The sequence below is a fragment of the Myotis daubentonii genome, chromosome 12 (assembly GCF_963259705.1).
Source record: "Myotis daubentonii chromosome 12, mMyoDau2.1, whole genome shotgun sequence".
In the NCBI taxonomy this organism is placed as follows: Eukaryota; Metazoa; Chordata; class Mammalia; order Chiroptera; family Vespertilionidae; genus Myotis; species Myotis daubentonii.
In genome coordinates, this window is record NC_081851.1 from 39690078 (window position 1) to 39699206 (window position 9129).

The window sequence follows — 9129 nt, forward strand, 5'->3', positions numbered from 1 at the left end:
AGTACTACCCCATACTGCATTATAAACTCCTTTTAAAATAGTCTATAAATATCTTTTATTCTCAATCCTTAGTAGATATAATAGAAATTTTACATTCTGGAGAAAATCCTTTAGGACAGTGGTTCACAACCTTCTGGCCCTTTAAATACAGTTCCTCATGTTGTGACCCAACCATAAAATTGTTTTCGTTGCTGCTTCATAACTGTAATGTTGCTACTGTTATGAATCGTAATGTAAATATCTGATATGCAGGATGGTCTTAGGCGACCCCTGTGAAAAGGTCGTTTGACCGCCAAAGGGGTCGCAATCTTCAGGTTGAGAACCGCTGCTTTAGGACATTTACAACTAGTACTTTTTAACAGTGTGTCGTCACTTTTTAATTGGATAGAAGGAAAATCGAATTCCCTTCTATTGAAAATAACCATATAAATGACATATCTTGAATAAGAGATTTTTTTAAATGAAAGTGTGTGTGAGTAGGTTAATTTCGTTTACACATACTGTTTTTAGCAATATTTAGCCAGAAGTCCACTATTTTGGTTTATGTAGTCAGCCTCTATTATAGTGAACTTCTGATACCTTTTTAAATTACTCAACTCTTAACTAGGGAGACGGTTTATTCAATAACATTTCTCTGAAGCACAGGACATATGCAGGCATCCTTTGCAAATGAACTCGATTCATTTTTACAGAGTGAGACTTACAGTAAGAGCAAGTGCTATCTTGTTGAGCTTTTACTATGTATTAGACACTTCTGAGCAGTTTACATGTGTTATTTCATTCAGTACTCTGAAGAACCTAGGAAGTAAGAACTATTTTTAGCCTCAATTTTATATGTACAGAAACAAAATGCTTATTGGTAAGGTTAAATAAGTTACCCTAGACCAGTGGTCGGCAGAGTGTGGCTCTTCCACAAAATACCACATGCAGGCGCACACCTACAGTGCGATTGAAACTTCGTGGCCCATGCGCAGAAGTCGGTTTTCGGCCTGGGTGAGTCTATTTTGAAGAAGTCGCGTTAGAAGAAGTGGGGGTGTCGGTCGGGAGACGCGGCGCAGGTGGGCCACGGGATACGCAGCGCAGGGGAGGCACGCGCAATTCATGCACGAGTTGAGTGAGCCAGTCAGTCAGCAGTCTCATTGTGCAGTGGTTAGTGCTAGTCGCGTCCACAAATTGCATGTGGGTGACAAAAGTACCTACTCGAAGAATAAAGTTACCTATATTTTTCCAACCAGCTGCAAATCCTACAGGTATTTTTGTCATCATTTTAAGAATTGTAATTATTTTGTGTTGGTGGCTTTATTATTATAAAATGAACCATTTTTTTAGGTGCCCTGTTTGACATGGCTACAAAGAAGAAGCAAACTACCTATATAGTTTAAGTTTAAAAAATTTAGCTCTCAAAAGAAATTTCAGTCATTGTACTGTTGATATTTGGCTCTGTTGACTAATGAGTTTGCCGACCACTGCCCTAGACTATACTAATTGGCCCAAGCACCCTTGATTCCATTGCCAACACTCTTAACCAGTTTGTTAAACTGCACTGAAGGGCAACATCTGTGTTGTAGAAAGGAGCCGTCCTCATAGTTACAATTCTAGATGTTTGGCAACTTAACAGGTGTTTTTTTTTCATTGAAAATATTCCCTTATGATTGCCTATACTTGTCATTGATTTTTTTCCTCACTCTTTTTTTAGTTGCTTTCCGTATCTATGACATGGATAAAGATGGCTATATTTCCAATGGGGAACTCTTCCAGGTGCTGAAGATGATGGTGGGGAACAATCTAAAAGATACGCAGTTACAGCAAATTGTAGACAAAACCATAATAAATGCAGATAAGGATGGAGATGGAAGAATATCCTTTGAAGAATTCTGTGCTGTAAGTACACAAGATCTGATTCTTCTTTAGTTTTGAAAACATTTAAAAAACCCTTAATAGAGAATTCCACTGAGCCAAACCGGTTTCGGCAATAGAGAATTCCTTGTAGTTATTTTGCCTAATTGCCCCCATTCAAAAGTTTTGAAGTGTTTTTTGTTGTTTTTGTTAGTGAATAACAATGTATTCTCAAGAATTAATACGGGGATGGGTAAAAGTAGGTTTACAGTTGTATGGAAAATAATTAACAAATAATAATACAAGAATAAACTCTGTGTTTTATGTAGTCACAACTATAAACTTACTTTTGGCCACCCCAGTATTCTCAGTGATTGATAACATGCCGTAAGACAGGTACTAGTAACTTTTTCTAATTGTTGGTAGCTCCTCAAATTACAATTTATGTTTTTTTGAGGTTCATTTAAAAATAAACATGCTTCAAAATCCATTTTTTGGGAAATACGTGTTCGTGACTTTCAGCTAGAATCCAGAAGCTTGATTTCGTGAGGGCAACAGAGATGGAGTCCCTGTCCATCTTAAACTCACCGATTAGGCAGTGTAAAAGGTGATTCCCTGCCCCTTCCATTTCCATACTATTTAATGGGTAGTTCTTATGTTTAGGGGCAAGGGCTCTACAGAGGTGAGGACTACAGTTAGGGGAGCCCTAGAAAACTAAGTCTAGGTTGAGATGGGCAACAGTTCAGCTTCCAACTTACTGCTTTTCTTCAGTAGATCCTGAGATTTGCCACCACTCATTGCTTCTAAGTAGGCTTCTCTTCTCTACTTCTAATGCAAAGATGTTAGCTTTTTTGTTATAACTGCAAGCTAGAGATAATAGTGAATCCAGAAGAATGACAAAGGTAAAAAAGTTTTGAAGTTTTTCAGAGAGACTGGATGCTTTTATAGGAAGGTATTTCTTCTCCCTTTCTTTCCATTTTTTATTTAGACCACACAAGGAAAAATAAATAACTTTGGTTGTATTTTATGTAAGGACTGAAGTAGCTATTTGTCTTTAAGTAGAGGTTCACACTATCCTTTGCCATCTCAAGAGAATACTGTCTTTGCATTTCGTTTCAAAAAGTAGAGTAGTGCTCTAATTAAAGAACAGGCTGGGTCTTTTTGGAAGAGTGTTAGACTTGAGATTTTGAACTCTTGCCAGGTGGTACTGCTACAGGTGTTTGCTATCCCTTCACCATTGCCAAAGATCACCGTGGATTGGCCTCTGATTGAGTAGAACATGAAATGAGGTTGGTAGTGGCATCATAGAGAGCAGCCTGACCTATGACCTAAGAGGTCCCCAATTCCATTCCGTCAGAGTACATGCCCAGGTGCGGGCTCGATCCCCCAGTAACGGGTGTGCAGGAGGCTGCCAATCAATGTTTTCTCTTTATTGATGTTTCTCTCTTTCCCTTCCTCTCACTCTAAAATCAATAAAAACCTTTTTTAAAAATGTAACTTAAAATTACATATAAGTTACCTGTGGTGGAAGGAAATTATAGTTTTAGTTATAGAAATACTATTTACACTGAAGACATAGCTAAGCTTTGAGTTCATTTTCCAGTATTTTTGATAAATTGCTTTTATTTGTGTTTTTGAGGGGTATAGGTCAGGAATGGAGAAAAATGTTTATTTTGTGTTTTAAAACAACCTTTCTGAACATTGATCAAACCCATAATTTTGGCTTCATTGTAATCTTTGTATTCTGATTTCTCAAGCAATGACAGTAAAAGATGTGAGAAAAGCTATTTTAAAAGACTATGTACACTGTATGTATCTACTTTAAAATTTTCAGAATACTTAATATATACAAATAAAATTTGTAAATAATTAGTGACAAGATTAAAGTTGGTGGATTTAACATCTATTTTCAATGTTGTTTCCTCTCAAAACTCCAATGAAATTAAATGAATTAAGAAGAAAAGGTTATGAATTCCCAGGGACAAAGTGAACAGCAGAGAGGATAGCAACTAGATTTGGCAACTTATAAGTGAGTAAACTGATTTAGCAGACAGGAGAAAGTATGAATTCTAATTGTCTGCTTGGAAAGCTGAGAAGCAACCTGGTATATAATGCAAACAGGGCCAGAAATTGGTGTCACAAGATGACTGTAAGTAGGGGTAAAGGTGAGGTTCAAAACAGGAAAACTGCGTAAAGTTTAAGAAGAAATTAGAACACTAGATCTGCTTCCCTACTCTGTTCAGACTCTGGTGCCCTTTAAGTGGGAGATTGGAGAGGGTGAAATAGAGTCTCTAGGCAGGGAAACACAAGACATAGATGAGGGGGTTTTTCTGGGTTTGTGTGTTGAGGTGTTAGGTGAAGATAAGCATATTTGCATTTTGACAACTCCAGCCTTCTTCCTGACCAGGCTCCCTGCCAACTAGACATATTCTCCAGTCAAGAGAGGAAAAATTCTCTTTGAGAATCTGATCTTCCCAAAGCAGATCACTCAGTGTACCCATACATAATCAACAGCCCCACCATGTACATGAAGTTCCAGTGTCCTTTCTACAGAAGCAGAGAGCCAAGGGTCACCAGACATGAGAGGAAAACTTCTAATACGAAATATAAAGATGAAGCCAAGCCCCAAAATGAAGCTTGGAAAAACTTTTTTATGAAAATATGTCATTATCCTCAGGGACATGATATATTGAATCATTGAAACAAAAACTGCATAATATTTACAAGAGCTCTTGAAAATTTAAATTTAGAGATTCATTTAAAGAAATTTAACACCTAATTGCCAGGTGTTCCAGAAAGAAAATGGAGGGAAGGAACTCATCAAAAATGAATCAAGGATAATGAATCAAAAGTAATGAGTTTCCTGACTGAAAGGACTCACTGAAAAGTACATAGCATAGTATACAAAAATAATCTGGACCTAGGCACATTGTCATGAATTTTTAAAACAATGGATACAGAGAAGTGGTTCTACAAATTTCCAAAGAGCTGGGGTGCTAGGGTGCTGGGGTGGGGGAGGAGCTTTGTACAAAGACTCAAGAATCATAGTGCCAATTTCTCAGTAGCAAATTAGAAACTAGAAGACAATGGAGCATTGCCTTCACAATTCTGGGGAATAGTTATTTCCAAACTATAATTATCTACAAACTCAAACTACATGGAAGAATAAAGACATTTTCAGGTGTGGAAGGCCTCTCTTTTTGGCAAACTACTGGAGGATGTGCTCCCAGTGAAGTAAAGTTGTAAATCAAAAAAGAAATAATGTGGGGTCCAGGAAACATAGGGTCAAACATGAGAAAGAAGGAAATCTCTAGGATGGTGAAGGGAGATTCAGAGATGGAGGGCCTGGATTGCAGCAGGTTGGAAAGTTTTGGGAGTGACCTAATGACAATAAAATTGATAGAATTACGTAATATAGTTGAATGTATTTAGAACAAAAAGTTTGAGATTGAATTAATGATAAATGCATAGAAAACCCAACAAAGGAAAAGAGCAGATAATTACTCACTAGCAAAACAAATGTTGGGGGGGGGGATTACAGTATGCCCTTCTGTTGTAAATAGTATTACAAAATGATAATTAAAATGAGTTTCTGTCCAATCAAAATAAGGAGGTGTAAAAAAAAATAAGAAAAAAAGGAGGTGGGAAGTATTACATGGGGTAGGAGATAGACGGGAGTGGTTTGTGAGAAAGAGCTAAATCTTCTGTGCTAGGAAGTCAATGAATAATGCTTATAACTTCAGACAATGTAGGAATGTTTACATAGCAGAAATTGTAGAACTAATTGATTTTAACATTTATTATTCAGGTAAACATTTTTTAATCAGTTAATTTTTAACTTAATTTTTAAGTTAAAAATTAATACAGATGTCACTATAAATGGCAACATGAATTAATCTCACAAACATAATGTTGAGTGAAACAAGCCAGACAAGAAAGAGATTTGATTTGTAAAAGTATAAATACTTCTTAGAAATAGTATACTTTTTTAAAAGTAATGTATAAAAGACCCAACTAAAACATGGTGGTAAAGGCATGAGAGTGGCTAGCTACCTCTCTGGTGGGGCAGGAAGAGGGTGATGGCTGGTGCAGGACGGGGGCTGATTCTCAGCGTAGTGATCTGGATGCTGGTTACTTGGGTGTTTACTCTGGGAAAAGTCATCAAACTATGAACATTTATGACAATGCACTTTCTTTATGTAGGGTATACTTAATAAAGTTTATTCCCCAAATAATCAGATAATTACATGATTAGATTTCCGTGTTAGTATTAACTGAGATGTCTATAAGAATTTCATGTATATTTGATTGCATGGTAAAATAATGTGCAGAAAACCTTACTTGGTACTTTTTAATTTTTCTAAAATAGACTGAGAGTGAAGCCCATATTTGGTTTTCGAGCACAACTTTTATGGTAACATTTGGTGATCATTTACTCTTAAACTACTAAGGGTAGATTGGGGTCAGCAAACTACAGAGTGGACCAAATCCTGCCTATGACCTACTGTGTGCATCTTTGAGCTAAAAATGTTTTTGTTTTGTTTTGTTTTGTTTTGGGGGTTTTCTTTTGCACTTTTAAGGGAAAAGAGAAAATGCAAGAGAAACTATATATGGTCTACAAAGCCTAAAATATTTACTATCTGGCCCTTTACCGAGTAAGTTTGCCCACACTCCTGAAAGAAAGAAGCCATGAAAATTCTAACTAGAAGCAATGTAACTTCAACAAAAGAAAAAACACAGCTTCTGAAAATGGTTAAAATAGTATGTTTTTACATTATAGTTTTAATAAAGTGCTTAGACTAGTAAAAAGGAATGTCTCCAACATGGCTAAGCTTGATTTGTTCCATTGCAGGTTGTAGGTGGCCTAGATATCCACAAAAAGATGGTGGTAGATGTGTGACTCTTTTTTAAAGAGTACCACCCAACACTTTTGCTTTCTTCTCCATCTCTGAAGATCTGCTCAAGACGTCCAGCAATGCTCTCTGTGTATTTAAATGGAAGTATTTTTCTCTGTGAAGCCACATTTTCCAACATGAGCCTCATGAAGCCAACTAAGTGTTATTGAACTCTTATTCTCTCAATAACTCCGTGTAGCACTTTAAAGTCTGAAGGACAGCAACATGAAAAGAGCATATCAATGTGGTGAAGAAAGGGAAGGGGTTGGCTTTTTAATTTATTTTTCTTCATCTTTTATAACAAAGTATCTATATATACATATGTAAATATTTATATATAGATATATGTAGCTTTCTATATGTGTAGTAGGTTGGCTTTAATTTAATATACTTGATTCAGAAACAAAATGATAGAGTACAAAAGTGCCAAGCAGAACATAAAACATCCTTACTTTTATTTCACACAGTTTTTTATATAGGTAGAAGATTGTACAATTTGAGCCGGGTGTTAGGCCAGCTACTTTCTTTCCTGTGCTTTCTCCTTTGAGAGATTGACAAAGCATTTGTTAACGTCCTATTATTTACCTTAAGTACATTTTTGTAACAAAGGAGTTTGTAACTTTATTTATACCTATGAATATATTTCCAGGGACTATGTCTCATTGCTGAGCAGCTTTTATTACATCTTTGCTTGAGGAGAAAGTATAGTCAGTGCTACTGCCAAGAGCTCGTTCTTGTGTTCATATAGTGCCTGCACAAAGCTTGTGGCTGCTTCATTCTGTTACTTCATAACTGGGAGCCATTACATTTATTAAATGTCCCTAAGTACATGTAAGTTTCAGTTGTGATTTCATACATAAAGGCCAGAAGCTATGTGAGGCAATCATAATTTATCTTTGACATTACTTAATGAAGAGTACCTGAAGTAATCACTAACTGCATATCCATTTGTTTTATTACGTGGGTAAATAACTTGTAATTAAACCTAAGTTTGAACTGCAAACTTCCCCTCTGTGTTTCAAAAGACTTGCAGCTAATTTGAAACTTGGGTGATATTTAAATTGCATGTATGTATCTAAACACCCAACATATATTTGTGACTTAAATGGGAGAAATCTTACTCATGTGTATGCCACAGAAGAGAAAGTTTTTATCCAAATTTATACCTCTTAAATTTCTTTACCATAAGGCATAAAGAGTGCATGAAAATTTTCTTCCTTGATTTGCTCATATTTGTAATGGGTAACTTAATAAATTTGTGTGATATAAAAGTAGTATATCATGTTCCACCACTTGTTATTGTCCCTTCCCTTTTCTGCAAAGGTACTGTTGGCTGGAAGAAAACGTTACGGCTAGCTTTCTAGGACAGTAGTCTTTCCCTATATAGTTTTTCAGTAAAACTGGTTTTATAGTCATGAGTGGGAAAGGGCAGGTTGAGTCAAGGTGATTCTTAAATTGGGCGTACCTGCCTGCTATTGCTGTTCCTTCAACTGAGTGCTGCACATCATGGGCTCTGTCTGTGAGAGAAAAATCTCGGTGCTTGGTGTCCTTGCATGACATGGAGTTTTGCATGTAGATCGATTTAAAATGTACCTCTTGTTTACATAATTTGCATAATTTTAAAAGATAATGTTGCCAAACTTTGGAAATGTTAATGTTCAAACTGAAAATCTCCACTACATGTAACTTTCTTCCTCTGGATCAGTACGTGGTTTATAATCCCAGCCAGTGGTTTGATCTGTTCCAGTGTCAACTGCCATGTGCTCTGCTTCAAGGGGGAACTAGTCTTTTGTGAATTTTTTGTACATAAGTATTTGTTACAGATGTTTTAGCAAATGCTTTCTATTTCTCTTGCTTGTGCATATCTTGGCTGGCGTTACAGAAAAATAGTGCAAACATTATTTCCTTACTGGGGAATGAGGGTTTTTTCCTTTTTTTTTAAGTGTGTGTGGGTGGGGGGAGGGTGGTTTATGTTGAATGTTTAGTTTTCTTCTGCATGAAACATCATGTTGTGGGATCTTTAGACGCTTCATACGGTATGAATAAAAAATAAAATACTTGGAACCCGAGCGTGTTCACAGGGTCTTTGGTGGGCCTCCACAGCCATTAGTCTTTTTTTCATTCTTCTGGATTTTTAAAAAACTGGTAAATTGATGTAATCCATAGGTAAAAACAAATCTGCGTTATCACTTCTAGGTGTACATACCCTGAAGTTAAAAAGCAGGGACTGTAACGGGTGTGCCACAGTCTTTCCACAGCAAGGGTTTGCTAAGTACTGTTCTTTAGCCTCCAGCACGGGTGTTTATTTGTATACTCACAAATATGTTCATAGCAGCAGCATTTACAGTAGCCAAAAGGTAGAAGCAACCCAAATGTACCTGACAGATGGTATACATAT

At 36.4% G+C, this 9129-nt stretch overlaps 1 protein-coding gene across 2 annotated transcripts in view; it reads left to right on the forward strand.

Annotated features, from left to right (window-relative positions):
* The window catches only part of PPP3R1 (protein phosphatase 3 regulatory subunit B, alpha), a 63566-nt gene extending 55558 nt beyond the window's left edge, over positions 1-8008 (forward strand). The window contains exons 5-7 of one of the 2 annotated variants that reach the window (XM_059659598.1): positions 1697-1881; positions 3038-3125; positions 6689-8008. In XM_059659598.1, the coding sequence (XP_059515581.1) occupies positions 1697-1881; positions 3038-3112 (260 nt within the window). In that variant the 3' untranslated portion in view covers positions 3113-3125; positions 6689-8008. The remainder of the gene's footprint in view (positions 1-1696; positions 1882-3037; positions 3126-6688) is intronic. The other variant, XM_059659599.1, reaches the window with a different exon arrangement.
* The last annotated feature ends 1121 nt before the right edge of the window (positions 8009-9129 follow it).